This window comes from Euleptes europaea, chromosome 11 (assembly GCF_029931775.1).
Source record: "Euleptes europaea isolate rEulEur1 chromosome 11, rEulEur1.hap1, whole genome shotgun sequence".
NCBI lineage: Eukaryota > Metazoa > Chordata > Lepidosauria > Squamata > Sphaerodactylidae > Euleptes > Euleptes europaea.
The window spans coordinates 14970041-14989518 of NC_079322.1; the positions used below are offsets into that span (position 1 = coordinate 14970041).

Genomic DNA, 19478 nt, shown 5'->3' on the forward strand with positions numbered 1-19478 from the left:
ATTCCTTAACACAAGGAAAAGTCATATCCTAAAAATGAAAATATTTGTCTAGGACAACAGCAATGTCTTTTATATCTTTCCACTATTTCTCTCTTTTTTTACAGAGTCCAATTACTAGATAATTTATATTTAAGAGGGAAACCAATTGTGAGAATTGCCAATTCATCCATTAAAAACTACACTGAGAACAGTGCCTTAGCACAGAAAGAAAATTAAATTAAAAATACACAATAAATAAGAGAAATTCATAAAACTCATCGGTAGGTTCAGAAACTCAATCCAACAAATTCTGCTGCTGCGCGACCCCTAGGCATTTCAGAGAATTCTGCACACAACCCTATGTGTAAGCATGTGTAAGCATGACTGAATACACAGCGCCAGAACATGGTGAATTTCACTCTCAATCATTTTAAGATTGAACAGTAACAATTGTTTTTCAATAGAAGGGAAAACAATGCTGCTTAAGGACGCTTTATAAATGTATGCCTAATTTTTTTTAAAAAATCCTTTTTTAAAAAAGCTAGCAAAGCACCATATACTAGAAGAGATTCTGTTGATATCAAGGACTATTACAACATTTATGTTCAGAATAAGTAAAGTATGCATTTAATTTCTTACATCCTAGGTTTGGGAGTGCTGTATTTCCCAGCCAAATGTACAATATTTATAGCACTGGGAAAGAGGAGTGGGGAAAAAAAACCCGACTTGTGGGGAAGAGCCGTATTTAACCACTCGCAGCCGAATCCTACCCAGGTTTGCATATTTGCATATTTACAAATTAGTGTGTAGCTCTGATTCTGGATCAAAGTGCAACAAGGAACTGCCCCATGATTGTAGTGCAGAGTTGTACAGGAGCTCTCTCCCCCACTTTCTCACTTCCACTCTGGATGAAACAGCAAGTTAGCAACAACGGACGTGAGGTCTTGGAGGAGGCAGTTCTGGCGGGATTTCCGGCTCTGGTTGTAGGGACAGGATGCTGTTGGACAATTCATTCCGTATAACGTCCAAAGGCATCTTAAAATAGAAAAAAAGAAAGCTAGTAACAGCCTACTAGAAAGACAGGCTACAGAAGCGGTGTGCAATCACAAATGGAATATACCACTGTTTTTTTTATAAACTGGTCTAAGTTTACATTCTGGAACAGCAGTCAGTGTGAAGTTCCACCTCCTACATTTAGCACACAGGGGCATAAAATATTGCAAAATGAAGTGTGACGCCACTCCATTAACAAGTTTGACCAAAAGCAACAGGATCGAAGCAGCTATACCTTTCCCTGGATTGTGCCCATGGTTCTATGGGCTTATAGAAAGTTAAGGCAGAAAAAACTGAAGCTGAATTCAGACAAGACAGAGTGAATGATTGTCAGGAAGGCTGATATTCTAGAGGGACTGACTCCATTTGTCCTAGGTGGAGTGACATTGGCTATTTCAAAGCAGATTAAGAGGTTTGAGATACCTATGGACCCTGCCGTCTATCAGCTGCATCTGGTTCGCCAACTTTCTCATTACCTAGTTTCAGCTGATCTGATCACACTGATCCATGCTTCTCACGCTTGGATTGCTGCAATGTGCTCTACGTGGAGCTGCCCTTGAAGACAACCTGGAAACTGCAACTGGTCCAGAATGCAGCAGCCCAGCCCGACTGCTGTCAGGGGCTGGCCACTGGGAACATACATTGCCAATTTTGGAACAGCCACATTTTCTGCCAGTCTGTTTCCAAGTTCAATTCAAGGTGCTGGTTATGACCTTTAAAACGTCTTATGACCTGAGAAACGTCTTCTTCCATATGTCCCCGTGCACCAACTGCAGTAATCCGGCAGCCATCTGTTAGCTACCCTACCACTTAGGGTGGCTGGTCTGGCACCGACCAGAGCCCAGGCCTTTTCCATCATGGTTCTGGCTCTGCAGAATGGGCTCACTGAAGAGGTGAGGGGTGCCCCCTTTCCCTGGAGATCTTCAGGAGGTGCTGCAAGGCCTGCCTGCTCGCCAGGGCTTTTGAGGGTTAAATGGCAGGGATCTTTTAGTGTGTGTATGTTTGGGGCTTGCTATTTTATCTTTGGTTTTAACAGTTTTAACTATTATTGCAAGCTGCCTTGAACCAAGGCACGATATGAATGTTTTTAATAAATACTAGTTGTATGGAATTTTTATTTGTCATTTTTGTCTCACAGCAAATAGCTGTTTGCAATTCCTATGGCTCCTTGGGCAGGTTCAGCGCTGACCAGCAGGCTCTCTTGCAAAGGCAGGGGTGGGGCCAGCATGGAGCCACAGACTACGAATAAGTGGAATCATGAATGGCAAGAGTCTACTGCAGCAGACAGCTGTGACCAATGCTACTTTAGAACAGTCAACCTTACAATCCCATCAGCTTGCAGCATCAACGCATTTTACCTTTTTTAGGATGTCATCAACCAGTTTCAGAAATATTTCATCCACGTTAAAATTGTCCTTGGCACTCGCTTCACAAAATCGCATCCCAGTTATCTGCTGTGCAAACTGAAAGGAAAAGACAAAAATCAATCAATTTTTTTTGTTCTGAGTTAATGGACTCTAATTTGGTTGATAATGCTTAGTTCCATGTAAAAATATGGATGATCTATAGCAGGGGTGTCAAACATACAGTCCAGGGGCCAGATCCGGCCCCCTGAGAGCTCTTATGAGCCAGCTGAGGCAGCCACCCCCCCCTGGCCCATATCTGGCACTCGTAACGGTTGAGTTCAACACCCCTGAGCTATAGATTAGATCACTATAGATTAAATTAAGCAACAGTTGACTAACAACAGATATCATTCCAAAATGTAAAATGTTGTTATTTCACTATCTGTAAAGACTTGGTTTGCCCTAACCTGGACAGCCCAGGCTAGTCTTATCAAATCTGGGAAGTTAGCAGGGTCATCCCCGGTTAGTATTTGGATGGGAGACCACCAAGGAAGTCCAGGATTGCTATGCAGAGGCAGGGAATGGCAAACTACCCCTGAATGTCTCATAGGGCTTGGTCTTCAGGCCCCTGATCATCCTCATCGCTCTCCTCTGCACCCACTCCATTCTGTTCCCATCCTTTTTGAAGTGAGGCCTCCAGTACTCCAGGTGCAGCCTGACCAATGCAGCGTACAGCAGAACTATGACATCTTGCGATTTGGATGTTATGCCTCTGTTGATGCACCGCAAGATCACATTAGCTTAGAACATTACACAGGTAAAATTTAACGTTGTATAAATCTTCATACAATGCTAAAACACACACCTGTTTTTAATAAATTAGATGTTAGAATTATATCATCAATATTAAGGTTCTGCGCCCTTCATGCTTCCATAAGGAACAACTTCCCCTAATCAACAAATACTAATTTAGTTTTACCTACACTTACTTTTTCTCCCTGTTGCCGACTGATCTCTCTATCCACTTCACAATCCAACTTATTCCCAACCAGTAGGAGCTCTGCATCTTCTGAGGCATACTGGGGAGGGGAGAAACAGTCCGATTCGTTAGCTTAGAACATTAGCCTCTAAAACCTCCACTTGGTCAACCTGGACTTACCCACCCACGGCATTCATACACGCCCTTGGATGCTGAACTATACATGTGATCATGAATTGGTGGCTTCTATCCAGTGAACCGCAAGGTAGTGCCAAGTTCATTGAAACAGGATTTCTCCCTCGTTTTCTGCAAGAAACACAAACCTAGCAGCAGGAGACCACTGCCAAGAGGCCTCGCCTTGCTGTCCTGCTGCCCCTCTCAGCTACCTGCACACAGGCAGGACCTGGCTCTCTAGGCATTCTAAAAGGTAGCAGAAAATGTCACATCGGGCTCTTGGCCTAGCAGGTAGGGCTCTACAACCCATGGGATGAGGATCCCTATGACAGTAGCGCTTAGAAGCTTGCTTTCATTTGAGATCAGCAGGTTCAGCTGGTTTCTGCATCTCCTTGATAACAACTGTCACAATGTCGTTGCAAAAGGTGATGTAGCCAGGCACTGAAAGCTGCTTTACGTTTCTACTAATGCCAATGAAGACCGCAATGCCAACTCAGATAATTAGCAGTAGTTCGCTATTTAGGAACAGGTAGGTGGCCAATAATATGGTACACATGGATAAGGCAAGAAAAAGGGGGCGGCACACCAAAGCAAAGGCAATCCAATAATTGGTGCAAGGGAATAATATGTGAATAAATTGCTTGCTTGCACGCAGATGTGCAATTTCTCATTTCATGCATTCACCCCACTTGATCATACGGATTGCAGTTCAGAGCATCCATTGATGCAATCTTTCAGCCCTTTACATTACTTTCAACCAACCTATTTAAGTTACATAGCACAAGGGCACAGCATCCCATATCAAAGCACGGGAATTTCTCCGACAGCCAATCTACCAGCCCTTCCCCCCTGCCCCATGAAACACAGTACGTTCCACTGATTAGCACAACAGCTGCAGGATAGGTTTCATCACTGGAGACAGTCCCCCCCCCAGTGAGAGCAGGAAAACAGAAGCTTGATGAGGATGCCACACCCACACCCATGTTTAGGGGGCTGTTAAAGCATAGCCGCACACATGTACATGGCTACTGCAGGCTGACATTCCAATGGTAGAGATTTCACACTCCCAGGGAGGCGGGACACTCCTAGTCTAGAAAGCTTTGGAAATCGTATCCATGGCTGGCCTGAAAACACACAGTCCTGATGTGGAGAGCCAGCATGGTGTAGTGGTTAAGAGCGGTGGACTCTGGTCTGGAGAACCGGGTTTAATTCCCCACTCCTCCACATGAGCGGCAGAGGCTAATCTGGTGAACGGGATTTGTTTCCCCGCTCCTACACATGAAGCCAGCTGGGTGACCTTGGGCTAGTCACACTCTCTCAGCCCCACCTACCTCACAGGATTTCTGTTGTGGGGAGGGGAAGGAAAGGTGATTGTAAGCTGGTTCTTTCATAAGTGGTAGAAAAAGTTGGCATATAAAAACCAGCTCTTCTTGCACAGAGGAAACAACAGTGTGGTTGGGTTGGTTGGGGGTTTTTTTATGTCAATTTTCTCTACCTTTAAAGAGAATCAAACTGGCTTACAATCACCTTTCCTTCCCTACAACAGACACCTTGTGAGATAGGTGGGGCTGAGAGAGCTGTGACTGGCCCTAAGTCACCCAGCTGGCTTTATGTGGAGGAGTGGGGAATCGAACCCAGTCCTCTAGATAAGAATCTGCCGCTCTTAACTACTACACCACGCTGGCTCTCATTATAGCCAGGGCGAGTTATCAAAATCAATGCTGCTTATTTTTAGAGAAAATGAAGCTTACCTTATCAATCATTTTCATCCATTTCGGCAAATCGTCGAACGTCTCCTTCTTTGTGATATCGTACACCAATATAATTCCCTTGGCACTTCTGTAATAAGCTGAGGTAATGCTGTTGAATCTTTCCTGACCTGCTGTGTCCCTAAGAAGCAGCAACACATGTTGGCACAAGTATTTTTTTTCCAGTTTACAAAGCATCACACATTTCTACAGGAAGAAAGTCAATTTGTTAAATGAGTATTTTTCCATCATTAACTAGACTGTGTACCCGTTTTGCACGGTGTCTGCCCAAAGCAAGTAGATGAAATCATGGAGATGTAAAACAAGTCTGCGAGCAAGAAAGATAGCGATGCTTCCTTTTCCACAGCATACATTTTTAGAAATTATATTAATGTGTCAGCTTGTCATCCAGGGATGCAAACATTTACTACTTCCACCTTAAAAATCTAAGACAGACACAGAACCCATTGTTTGGACCAAGACAGGAGATAATGGTGGAAGCACTATATGCTGTGATTGTCAGATCCCTGAGGGTCCCACTTCTATAACTAATGTTAACCTGATCAATCACGCATAACAAAATAAAACTGTCACAATACAATGAGGCTTTGCATTACAAGCCACACCCACACTACGCTATATTTTAAAAATCTTGCTGCATTAGCAGCTTCGCTGTACGACATACACAGGGGAAAGGGTGGGATATAAATACTTGAAATGAATAAAACAACGCAGGGAACGGGAGGTTCCAGTTTAGGTAAAGCAGTCAATGGGTATGACTTCCATGTTTCGGCTGCTCTGATGACACGAGAATGCAAACATGACTTGACCAGATCAGTTTTATTTGCTCACAGCAACCAGTGACAAGGCAGACACATTCAGCAAGTTTTTCCATGTGCCATTTTGTCCAAGGCTTGCTCCTCAGTTCTAAATGCAGTGAAGTCCTAACAGCTTCTCCAAGTAAATCTGGCCGGGGCCTCCCAGTGAACACATTTAAGGTTAGAAAGCTTTAATTTTGCAAAAAACAACAACAACAAAAACCCTGAACTGCTATTAGGGAAAAGGCTTCCAAAATTTTATATTCCTGTAAAAGGTGCCTTAGCAGCCCCGTAGCACAGAGTGGTAAGGTGCAGTACTATAATCAAAGCTCTGCTCACGACCTGAGTTCGATCCCGATGGCAGTTGGTTTCAGGTAGCCGGCTCAAGGTTGACAAGCCTTCCGTCCTTCCGAGGTTGGTGAAATGAGTACCCAGCTTGCTGGGGGTAAAGTGTAGATGACTGGGGAAGGCAATGGCAAACCACCCTGTAAACACAGTCTGCCTAGTAATCGTTGTGATGCAACACCACCCCATGGCTCAGTAATGACCCAGTGCTTGCACAGGAGACTACCTTTACCTTTAAAAGGTGCCCTACAGAATGCCCAAGCAACAGTAATTTTTGGTAAGCTATAACATGCATAGAGAAAAGCTTTCCGTTCACAACTCTGTCCTAAATTCCTCCAGAAGGAAAAAAACAGCTGATTCCACAAGTCCCTGTATTCTCTGCTGACGTCGCTACAACATACAAGCTATGGATAACTCTTCCACGGGAGCTTCCTAAATCCAAGTCACCTTGTGTATGGAAAGAGAGAGTTGGTTATCTTTGGTTACCAGATTACATCCAGCCAGAAGGGTAAAGTTCTGCTCACAGAGCCCCACTTGCAAAAAGGAACGTTGCTCCAGAGCCCATTGCGCCCATGCAAAGGCCATCCCAGGAACTCAGAGGAGCCTCCGAAACAGCGCTGGTTTGATGTGTGGCTCCACAGGGGCAGGGAGATGGCAATAATAGTCCCAACCCCTCCTCTTCCAGGGGGAGCACCTTGGCACCAGTGGAAACGGAGGTTTCCATGCTCACTTGCCCACATTAAGGGACGTTTTGGTTCAATTACTGTGATTCCTTCCCAGCACTCTGAAAAGTTGCAACCCTAGAAGGGCTGTACCATGAAGCTCAAAACTCTTAAAGAGTTTTTGCCACTACTCAATACATATACCAGGAAAGAGCAAAAACTCTTCCTCCTTGTATTTAAACGCTAGTCCATCGTTGTTCAGGGCCAAATTGGCCATGTGAACAATATAATTAAAGTTTTTTAAAAAAAACGCCAGTCCTCCACTATTATGTTAAAACAACGTTCTCATTTCTGTCATGCTGGGAGCTCAGAACAACTGAAGTGGAAAACTGACAAACAGTCCTGATGGACACAATACAGCTCTGTATGCAAGGTAACAGGGCTGTATTACCCACCTCCAGCGCTCCCTTTCCTCGTGACCTCTTCTGTCCAATATGGCTGAGGAAATGGAGCAACCGGGATGGCCTGGTATCCTTCCCACTTCTGCCTCTCCAGAAACCTTTCCAAGATTATGAATGCGTAAAGCAGGGATGCACAACGCTAACAGTTGCTTGGGTCATAATGGATATTGACAGGAGCTCAGTGGGTGGCATGAGATCATCGGTGACATGATGTCATCAGGACTCCTCATGGCCTGTAACCTTTTTTTTGGGGGGGGGATCCCCAGAACACCTTGCAGATGTTCTCAACTGTGAGAGGAAGAATTCTGATCTCCCACGCAAACACACACACAGAGATAAATTGTTCTGTTGTATCTCTGGGGTTTGTGTTTCAATTACAAGCCCCTGGGCTGCAACACTGAAATTTCAAGGGTGTGTGTGTATGTTTTAGAATACCACATCTCAGGCCAAAGAACAGCAAGAGGCAACATTCCCCTTGGGGAGGGGGAAAATTTCCTTCCCACATCACAAAGAAGGGATATGGAACACACACTTTTAAAAATCAACTATTTTTATTTCATATTTAGATAAACCCTGAAGAAGTGAAGTGGGAAATGAATGTCTCAAATCCAACAACTTTCAGGAGGGTTAAATATGCAGGCATGCTTGGAATGCAAATACAAACACTAGAACTCCAGACTCCATGACAAGCACAAGGTAGCAACAGAAAAGGGAACGAGGAAAGGGAGCACAGAGCATTACAAACTAGCTAAAAATGAAAGGCCACTTCAAAAGCAATAGTTTCTGATATGAATGAAGCAAAACAAATTTGTGGGCAATGATCTGATGATCTATATGCAGTTTGCACACTCCTTCCTACACAAATACAAGTTGAGTATTCCTTATTCGGACTGCTTGGGACCAGAGTATTTTGGAATTTTTGCATATACATAATGAGATATCTTGGGGATAGGACCCAAGTCTAAACATGAAATTCATTTATGTTTTATATATACTTTATACATATAGCCTGAATGTAATTTTAAACAATATTTTAAAATAATTTTCTGGACATTGAACCATCAATGGGGCTGCTGAGGTCCTGTGAGTGATGCCTGCGTGCCGGCTCAAAAGGTCCGGTTTTCAGATCAGTCAGGATATCGGATGTCTGGATAAGGGATACTCAACCTGTATCGTTTGTATCTGAAAATACCAATGGTATGCTATTTTGACAAGGCAATTAGTTTGGTCAGTTGCTTCTGAAAAAAATACTTCTTTGCCTTTCCAAATGATTCACTGGGTACTGCCAAATTCAAACAGCTTGGAAGTTTTCAAAATGCAAGTTAACAAGGTTTGTTTTTGTAGAAACTAAGTAAGCAGCGGCCTTTGCCAACTGTCAGCATGGATGCCTTTACAACTCCTACTTAATCACAACAGCTGAAATTAGCTCTTTGAAAATCTATGAAATACTGACAGATTTTAAACAGTTCAATAATCCCTGGGGGGGGGGGCATGGTTGCAACTATTTACTTTGTATCAAAATGAAACAGGAAACATTTTTACAATAAACTTTAGGAGAAAAACATCAGCTATATGTGTTCGCTAGCTAATGCTAGTACACTTTAATTCACAGTAGCATAAATTACAACAGATCTTGGGAATTATCTTGAACAGATCATTTCATGTTCATATTCCTATATGACTGGGCCCAGATGCACATCTGGAGATCTCCACTACAAGGGCTGTCCCATTCATTCCAACAGAGACAGAAGAGTCATATGTGTATATCGCTCTGCTTCCTCCACTGATATGAGCAGGGCTGCCCTTGCATGCCAGAGTACATCAGAGCGTACGAGGAACTCCTGATTGGGGTAATGCCTCACATCCAAGCTTCTTTTCATACCAAGAACGTATGCGATATTTTTTGATGAATTTCATTCACAATACAATTTTAAAGTTCCAGCTGAATAAGCAACACAGACTTCAATATCCTGCTGGGAAAAGTTTTAAAATCCGACACAGGCGCCATTATGAAGTAAAAACAGTTTCAGGATCAATGGAAGGCTTTTGTGTGCCCAGATGCATGCACTGAACACTCACCGAAATCAACGGGGTGACTTAACTGAGCAGCAAGTCATGGTTGCGTTTTTAAATATTGGTTTTTGGGAGCGTTCGGTTTCAGAACATCACGATAATTAATCACTTTATACTCAAAGACATTGGCACATTGAAAAATCTACATTACCTCAAATCAGCTTCAGTAGGCCCTGGCTAACCACCACTCTGGCTCAAGTATCGACCCTGTGGCCATGGGGTTCCGGATGGGGACACAGATGAGGAATGAAGTCATGCCAGTAACTTTCAAGTATTAGGTAACGGATGATACGAAAGATGCAACAGCAATTAACGCAGATGGAAGCAAGACAAACACATGGTGTGACAAACAGAGTTGATGGTGACCTGCCAAGAGGGAGTTAGTAAACTGAATTCACTGCATCTATGCAAATGTTAAATTTAATCAGAGCACTCGAGCGGCGTCATTCAAACCAACACTCAACTTTGCTCTTTACCCTAAAGGCAATTAGTGCATCTAGCAGTTACCTCTAATACTCATTATGCATGAAAGACTATTATTAATGCACTGCGGTACAGCCAGTAAAGGGTTAGAAATTGTGTTAACATAGCCAATTTAGATCTCTTGCAGCAGCGACTGGCATCAAACTTCTGTGTTCACTTTTACAGTATAATATGCACTGTTACAGCAAGATTAAATTCATAGAAACTATTTCTGAACTGCCGTTGTCCGTAACGCTATATACGGCCTTATTTTCACGTAGGTGTTTATTTTTCCAGTACCATTAACAGCATATAGAACAGTACACATTTATTTTGCTCTCCTTTCATGATTTTTATGGCTGTCAGCATCAAATATTTAAACATCTAGGCTTTTCCAACCAAGGCAGCCCATTCCTAAATGGGGGGGGGTAGTTAGTTGACGGCCGGGGATGGCACAGCCCCTGCCACCTCCTGAGAGGCTTTCCCGGCCGTACATAAAAATAGAAAATGACTTTTTAACATACCCTGTGAAACTCTCCCATTGAGTTTCATGGGGCCACGCCAGGGGTTTTGCAGGCATAACTGTACGCCAGCAAAATGGCGCATTCCTGGGGCGAAAGGGCAGTAGAAGCTGCCTAAAGGCAGCTTTGCCCCTGGGAACACCCCCCCCCCCGACACCGGTGCGAGCTCTTGCACTACCAGCGTCCATGCAACTCTGGATGGTCCAACGTGGCACCAGCGCTGGGGTCATGCCAACTCCTGTGTGGCTCCACCCCACCTTAGGTTTGCACTCTTTTGCCTTTAAAGTGATGTACTTATTTTAAAATGCACTAAAATGTGGTGTGTTAAAGGGGAATCACTCACTGTTATATCTGCAGTTACATTTTTGTCATTACTGCATAAACAGCTAATGAAATGTTTGCGCATTGAACACATGAAGCTGCCTTACACTGAATCAGGCCCTTGGTCCATCAAAGTCAGCAGCTCTCCAGGGTCTCAGGTAGAGGTCTTACACATCACTTACTTGCCTAGTCCCTTTAACTGGAGATGCCAAGGATTGAACCTGGGACCTTCTGCATGCCAAGCAGATGCTCTACCACTGATCCAGAGGTATGCAGATACTAAAACGGCGAGAGAACGTAGGAGTTGTTTTGCAGTTGGATTGGCCTACATTCATTTCTTTACTACCATCATGTCAGAAAAATCTTTTATTGCTACCTGCACCAGCATTCAAACAATCCAAACATCTATCCTTTAAGGGGAAAAAGAATATTTCTTTTTGGTGGTGGTGCTAGAGCTCTGAAGTCATTGAAATACAGAAATTACATTACTTGGCTGGTTATTTCCCATGTAACCATCTAGTTAAAAATTAGCTGCCTATTTTTAGAGCTGCATGAGGGAAGGGAACAGGAAGTGGATAAGAACTAAATCAGTTTATAACCATTACGAAGATTAGGAAAACATACTGAAACCATGCTAGAGCACCACAAAATGTAAAAGAAAGAAAGAAAATGTGCTGGTTGCATTTGTTTTTACTTACCAGATTTGTAATCTAATTTTCTTTCCTCTTAGCTCTACTGTTTTGATTTTAAAATCAACACCTACAAATAAAATACAATAAACAAAAGTAATAAGCAGCAAAAGCAAATATGGGAATGACTGAGTTTTCTTGACCCATGGAGGCACACCATGCCAATCCCGTATGAAACCATAATGTGTCTCCCCCCGCCTCCTGTCAGCTGAGAGGCACCAATTCCCCTCAAGGGCAGCATTGCCCAAGGCACTGAATTTACTCTGACCACTGCAGCACCTGAGATGGTATTACTAGGAGACCCATACACCTATCAGAAGAAGCCCTCCTCCCACAAGATACGTGGGGCTCCTTGTAGAGCTACCTGAAGTGCTGAGTGAGCAAAGTCCATGGACTTAGCTGAGAGGCTGACCATCCTCAGTTTGCAGCTCCCAGCTGAGGGCCTTACCTTCAAAGGCTGTGGCTTCTTAAATGGGGCTGAAAGGCCTAGTGCCTCTCTGCAGCCCATTCCCCACTTGGCCAGGATGGGACACTCCACCACCCACCCCTAATAAGGGACACAGTGGTTATAGCAGAGAAGATCCCATGGAAGCTAGGAGGAACACAAACTGCATCAAAGCACTGAAAGCTCCCTCACGTGCATGGGTCAAAGGGATCATGGGAAGTTCAGGTCTCAGGATCCCCAGTTGCATGAAGCTTGTATTTACCCACCCCAGGATGGACGTGACCCCTCACAACATCCATTCAGCAGAAAGCCCTCTGGAAGAGAGTTGCTCTGCAGCGTCTTCCAGATATCAACAAAGATAACATCCACCTCACCTCTTCAGAAAGGCCATTCCAGAGGAAAAGAATTGGAACTAAGAAAGTTCACATCTGAACACAGAAGGACCTCTACCCTCCTATCTGAGGGGATGGTACATAACAGCTGTAATTGCTGGCTCACAGCTTCGTACCAGAAGAGACAGTCCTTAAAATATGTGGGTTGCAGATTGTGAAGGGCATTCAAAGTCAATGTTTTGGAGGTCAGCACAAACCAACAGTCTTGGAAGCTCTGCCACAGGTATGGGGAGAGGATCCTATTTAGGCCAGGAGGGGTACAGGCTTCAAAAAGGCACCCAGGTATAATGAAATACTCCATCATTGGCTATGAAAATCACTGATTCATAATTCCTCTTTTGGCCGGGCAGGGGGAAATTAATTTTCAATATCCAGAAGATATATTATTTTCTTAAATAATGTATTTTAAAAGGTAGGAATTGGGTGTGAATATCTGCATAGTATATACTTTTACATATAAGTGAAATCTGAATAAGTTTGCATATCGTCTTTCTTTTGAGAATGTCAAGGTAACCAAAATGTTAGAATAGCTAGTATTCACCAGTAGAATGCAATGTGATCTTTAATGGTTTTCTTTTTCCTCCCTCTTAGAGTAATGCCAAAATAGCATTTAAAAAACAAGTCTGCCCTTCACTCATAAATCAATCAAAACTGGCCCCCACCATTAACCAGCCAAAGCTTTAGTGAATTAATCGAGTGCTTCAATCAATGAAAGCACATGGCCATAACACTGATTTTAAATGTCAGTTACACAGCAACTTTTCAAGTGGGGATTATAGGGATGAAAATCATTCAAAATATAACTGCCAAAGCCCTGACACAGATCTTACCCATATCAGATCTGTTATCCAAATAATGTTTACATATTAGAACCTAGATTACATCATGAACCTTATAAAATGTAAAACGTTACCAGTTTTTTTCATCAGATGTTATGATCTAAACTAAGTAACTGTGGAGGGGAATACCTCCCTCCGAAAGGAAGAATAAACCAAAATCTGGTCAAGTCTCAACTGCTTATCAGCACTTTTGGACTGGATACAACTTTCTCATTCATGTTTTGTCCTAAATTCCCATATGTTGCAGTGCACTGTAAACACATCACCACATTCTCCCAGGGATACTGTCCCAGGGATTTTAAACTGAGAATGTTTTTAACTATTAATGTAAGCCGCCTTGACCTACAAGGAAAGGCAGGATATAAATATTTTAATAAATAAAACTAAGCAGCTCTTGAAAATAATTCATTATCACAGGGTTCAGGAGTTCAGTTACTTTGGGAAATACATTAGGATGAAAGTCATGACACAAATGTGATCACAGATGCTTACAACTATTTCCTTAGATAACATATGCTTACAAATAAAAACCTATGAGCCTTATAGCTTCATTTTCCACTGCAGAAAAATCACTTGACCTTCACATGCGACACAGCCCTTTCTAATGCCAAGGTGGAGCTTCAAGTTTAAAAAACAGAACTGCCTTTTTGCTGCTGCTGTGCTATCGTTTCAGCTGTTTACAGTTTGACAGCTGAACTCTACTTACCAAACACCCATCTATTTACTATACTTGGCTCCACCCATTAGCTCATTTTTCATTTCATTTATCTCACACATGAGCTGCCACTTCTTCTCAGCTGAGTCATGTGCCAACTCGTCCCCCCACAGTGCCAATATACACTTCACAAGGGGCCTTTAAATAAACTGAGATAAACTGAGTAGGTTTCTTCTCTGTATCACCAACACGTTTTGCTATCTCTCTCTAGTCCGCCTAGATTCCAAATGTGAATTTGCAAACAGCTAGTTGTAATGCCTGGCTTTGGTCTGACATGGGAAAGAGGTTAAGATCCTCTCTCTGCTCTTAGCTACCCTGGGCCAGCATTTGTCTCTCAGGTTCACCAATCTCACTCTGAACTTCTTGGAAGTTTTATTTAACAAAAGAATATGGGCCCTTATTGCTCTGGCCTCTAGACTCTGAAGTGTTTTGCCTATGAAAGCTAAGACATGCTCTTTTTTTAATATGTTTCAAAATCTTACATTTCAACATGAATTTGGTTAGTTTTGTTTACTTATTTTAATGAGCTGAATAGATTATTTTAGAGTAGTGCTCTGTAGTAACCCCAGCTTGTAAAGAAGCTCTTTGTCATCTCTTCCATTTCATTACTGCAGAAACTATTGGAACTTATTCTCTAATTTCTACACTGAAAAAATGTGAATGGCTTGTTTCTTGTGGTACCTTCACTGCAAAATTATGAAAAATAGATAACTTAAAATGTTAAAAGACTCATTACTGTATCCATCAGTGCAGCTTTATTTAAAGCATTCATAGGCTGCTTTTGTACCATATGCAAATGTCACATATAACAAGACATGAATCTGGAATGGTCTTACAGCACAGGAGTTACCAAGGGTCTGGTAGACTACAATAAATGACAGTGACTCTTATGGACTAGCTGGGATCAGGAAAGGGAAGATGTGTTTGACTGTTTTGCTTTAAGGAGTCTGTTTTGTTTTGGGCATCCCTCGCGTTTATTTTAAAGAGCAATTAACTTTTCAGAGGTGAGTTAGAAATTTTAAGTATGTACAGAAGTCAAAAACTGGTCTCCCAGATCTAGCTTTGTGATAACCAGTCAGTATGTACTCACTTCTGCAATCCCTGCTTCCAGTTTCTAAAATTAGCCCACATATGATGCCGAGTAAGATACTATTATAAGCAATGAAGTGGTTTATTATTGAACACAAAAACCACATCATCACTAACTGGTATGCTTTAAGGTCTAATTAAAACAACATAATAAAATATAATCTGATATAGTGGTTAGCGTCTGATTGGGGTGTTGAAGACCCAGTATAATGCTTTATAAGGAATGAAGTAATTTATTATTGCACACAAAAACCGTATCAACACTAATTTGTATGCTTTAAGGTCTAATTAACACAATAACATAATAAGATAATCAGTGTGGTTAGTGTCAGAGGGGGATCTTGGAGACCAGGTTCAGACTCCCGTTCTGCCATGGAAGCTTCCTGGTGACCTTAGACCAATCACACTTTTTCCTCCGGAACAGACATTTCAAATTCTACAAGCATTTCCTAGAATTAGTTCAGCCATACAGTTTCTGTACTTTTCCAAGCGGATCTCCTCATGTTTCACCTTGCACCTCCCTTGATGAGATCTGATTCTACGTTAACCCCACTGTGCCCATCTGTCCCCAACTGGGAGTGGTCTTCTCCCACGGAGTGGACTGAATACTCTTTGGACTAGATCCTGCATTCAACTGGGAACTCTCTGTAGAACCTTACTTGCAGCTTTAAATGCGTCTGGCCTAATGGAAGTGCATCTCATGCAACTGAGCTAAAATTTATGCTGGAATAAACTCTTAATTTCTAAAGTGCAACCAGGCTCCAGTCTTGTTTTCACCACAGGATATTCCTCCAGAATTAACCCACCCACCCCCATCCTTAGCTCTTACCACAACATAAAATGAACAGATGCTTTGGCCCCATCCTGCAGCTAAGCAAAAACAGGATGCAGTTGGTTGGAGGCAAGATCAGACTATCTGCTCATCAGACTGGGTGTGAAGGTGTCTACTGGTGTAGTCTGGAGTTCTGCCATCCCTCCAGTAAATAAGAGAAATAAAGATTCCTCTCCTTGACAGAAGAGCAGTCAGTAAAGGACAAAAGACCTCAACTGCAGCTTTACTTTTCTCAACTAACTGTGTTGGTGGGGCTGAGTGTCAGATGGGTTGTGGGGGTTACAATCTTGAAGCATCTAGGTAACTCGGGTTCAAATCCTCATTCTGCCACACAGTTTACTTGGGCCAATCTCTCCCCGCCCCCAACATACAGGGCAGGGTCCTCATGAAGATAAAGTGGGGAAGGCAGAACCACCTACACCAACTTGAACTCCGTAGACCAGCTTTTTAAAAAAACCTCAAAGACTAGACAGGGCAGCAGGCAAGTATCATACCTACGCTGCATAAATCCTTCAACAGGATCTGTTGTTGTTTTTTCACTGTAACAACAGTTTATTCCAGTATAAGCTTTCATTGGGCCTGGTTTATTATGCTGTATGTGTGTTGCAAACCGAGGGTAGTGAGAAAAAAAAGTTTGCAACACACATACAGCATAATAAACCAGGCCCAATGGTTGTTCGCTCCATGCATCTGGAAGAAGTGAGCTCTTATTCATGAAAGCTTATACTGGAATAAACTGTTGTTACAGTGCATTCCTAAGGAGAGTTACTCCAGTCTAAGTCCAGTGAAATGAACGGGTTTAGACTGGAGTAACTCTCTTTGGGATTGCACTGTAAGGACATATTTACACAGCCCAAATAATGCACTTTCAATGCACTTTGAAGGTGGATTTTATTGTGCGAACTGGCAAAAACCCCTTGCGAACGATCGTTAAGGTGCAGTGAAAGTGGATTGTAAGTGAATTATCTGGGCTGTGTAAACAGCACCTGCCCTGGATGGCCCAGGTTAGCCTGATCTCTCAGAAGCAAAGCAGGGTCGGCCCTGGTTAGCATTTGGATGGGAGACCCCCAAGGAAGTCCAGGGTCGCTGTGCAGGGGAAGGCGCTGGCAAACCACCTCTGTGAGTCCCTTGCCATGAAAACCCCAATAAGGGGTCGCCATAAGTCGGCTGCGACTTCAGGGCACTTTCCACACACACACAAAGAGCACCTAAGTCTCTCATGCGCTGCTGGACTCCTCTGCAATTTTGCTGCCGCAGCCTGACAACGGCCACCTTTCCCAAACAGGTCGGTGCAGAACTCCCCAGGCCGCCTCACCAATCTCACTCTGAACTTCTTGGAAGTTTTATTTAACAAAAGAATAGGGGCCCTTATTGCTCTGGCCTCTAGGCTCTGAAGTGTTTTGCCTATGAAAGCTAAGACATGCTCTTTTTTTAATACGTTTCAAAACCTTACATTTCAACGTGAATTTGGTTAGTTTGGCTTACTTATTTTAACGAGCTGGATAGCTTATTTTAGAGGAGTGCTCTGCAGTAACCCCAGCTTGTAAAGAAGCTCTTTGTCAACTCTTCCGAAACTACTGGAACTTATTCTCTGATTCCTACACTGAAAAAAAATGTGAATGGCTTGTTTCTTGTGGTACCTTCACTGCAAAATTATGAAAAATAGATAACTTAATAGATAACTTAAAAATAGATAAAAATAGATAACTTAATAGATAACTTAAAAATAGATAAAAATAGATAACTTAATAGATAACTTAAAAATAGATAAAAATAGATAACTTAATAGATAACTTAAAAATAGATAAAAATAGATAACTTAAAAGCCCGAGGTGCCTCCTCCTCGGGCCCGGGCCGTGCCGTACCTACGGTGGACTTGCAGGCCTCGCAGAAGGTGTCGTCGGTGAAGCGCTCCATGAGGCTGGTCTTGCCCACGCCCCGCGAGCCGATGATGATCACCTGCAGCTTGAAGTCGGCCGGCCGCGGCGGCTGCTTCCTGCGGCGGGCCTGAGGCCCCGACAGCGCCGGGGAGCCCCCCGCAGAGCCCAGGCCGCCGCCGCCCCGCCGCTGCAGCCCGCCGCCCGCCTCCATCCGCACATGCGGCTCGCGCGCCCCCCGGCCCGCCACGCCACCTCGCGCGGGGCCGCTCGCGCTCCCCCTTTGGCTCCTGGCCACGGCCGGAGCGAGTGGAGAGCGAGGCCGGGGCAACCGTCCGCCAACGGCCGCCAACGGCCGCCCGGGTGACGAGCGAGAGGCGGGGCGGAGCGGCCCCCGCAGCGCCCCCTAAGCCTGGGAGGACTCGGCGGCGGATTCAGGCCTCTTGTTCAACTTCCAATAAAACTCATCTTTAAACTGTGACAGCAGCTAGACTTCCCCTGACTATGGAAGATCCACTGATTTAGCAATTTGTAATAATCTCTTTTCCTTTCTGTAAAATGTATTAGGACAGCCAGGGAATAGCTTGTTGCTGGGCAGAATCTCCCTGTGTGTCTGTGAGCTAGTAACTGGGGTAAGAGTCATAGAGGGTTACAGTAAACCATAACAAGAACTGGGTGAAACTATTACTCCACTGCCGCCTCGATGTCTGGAGTGTTATCAGCCTACCCTGAATGTTGATGGGTTGTCATATCTTGAATTTGGATAAATATCCCTTCCTCAGTATGATCGGGGCTCAGAGATTTTGGTGGTATAGTGGTTAGCATAGCTGCCAGAATAAACTGTTTTCTTGAATAACGATCTCAGGTCTCTCTCTCCCCCCACGAACCCCCGTTTGCCGTATCAAAACCACTCCGGCGAGCTGAGAACTCGGAGGGATGGTTCCCAACCAGGGGTCCCCAGGAACTAAATTAAGGCCCACGAAACAAAGTTATAAACCCATACTAAATTAATATTTTCAATTAAAAAGTTCTCTGTTATAAAAAATATATATTCAAATATTATTCTAAGTTTAATGTTTAACTAAAAAGTTCTCTGTTCTAAAAATATATATTCAAATATTATTCTAAGTTTAATGTTTAACTAACAGTTATGGTTAAAGTTTATTTTCAAATTCTCTGAATTTTCATTTTGAACCTTGGGGTCCCTGCACCGAACAAAAAAGTCCTAGTGGTCCCTGGTCAAGAAAAGGTTGGGAACCGCTGGAGGTGGGGAGGCAAACAGCTCCCAGAAGGGATGAGTTGTTTGGACTTTTTTTAAAAAAACTCCCACCCTGTTGGAATATCTATCGTGGGGATATTCCGGTATTTAGCAGAGTGCCTTAGGCTTAGCAGCAGCAGAAGCTACACGTGCGTGAAAATAAAAGGAGCATCAGCCGTGTGCTCTAATCAAACTAAAGTACATTTGTTGTTGAAATACACATTGGATAGGAAAGGACAAACAAGGGTCCCCTATCCTGATCTACCTTGCTAATTCTCTAGGTATAAAAAGGGTATCTGCCTTCCACTCCATCTTTGGGGGGGGGGAAGGCCTGGACGCGCAGAGCGCCTGGCCAGGGAAGGCGGGAAAAGGGCGGCCTTGGCTTTCCTGGCCCCAGCCT

The 19478-nt window shown here is 43.4% G+C and overlaps 1 protein-coding gene across 2 annotated transcripts; it reads right to left on the bottom strand.

Annotated features, from left to right (window-relative positions):
• Positions 1 to 867: 867 nt before the first annotated feature.
• RAB12 (RAB12, member RAS oncogene family) lies at positions 868 to 18046 on the bottom strand. Of its 2 annotated transcripts, none has more exons than XM_056857554.1 (6): positions 17809 to 18046; positions 11641 to 11701; positions 5283 to 5421; positions 3368 to 3457; positions 2391 to 2495; positions 868 to 1014 (listed from the first exon to the last, which is right to left on the bottom strand). In XM_056857554.1, exons 1-6 carry the CDS (start codon positions 18032 to 18034, stop codon positions 901 to 903), a joined length of 735 nt encoding a protein of 244 aa, XP_056713532.1. In that variant the 5' UTR covers positions 18035 to 18046; the 3' UTR covers positions 868 to 900. The 2 variants fall into 2 exon arrangements, with proteins under 2 accessions (XP_056713532.1, XP_056713531.1); XM_056857553.1 differs by having other exon boundaries at positions 3362 to 3457; positions 17809 to 18034.
• Between the last annotated feature and the right edge of the window lie 1432 nt (positions 18047 to 19478).

Coding starts and splice junctions, on each gene's coding strand:
- RAB12 (XM_056857553.1), bottom strand. CDS start 18,034: ATGGAGGCGGGCGGCGGGCTGCAGCGGCGGGGCGGCGGCGGCCTGGGC. Junction 11,702..17,808: donor GGCCTGCAAGTCCACCGTAG/GTACGGCACGGC, acceptor TTTTATTTGTAG/GTGTTGATTTTAAAATCAAA. Junction 2,496..3,361: donor AACAGGGAGAAAAAGTAAGT/GTAGGTAAAACT, acceptor TTTTCCTTTCAG/TTTGCACAGCAGATAACTGG.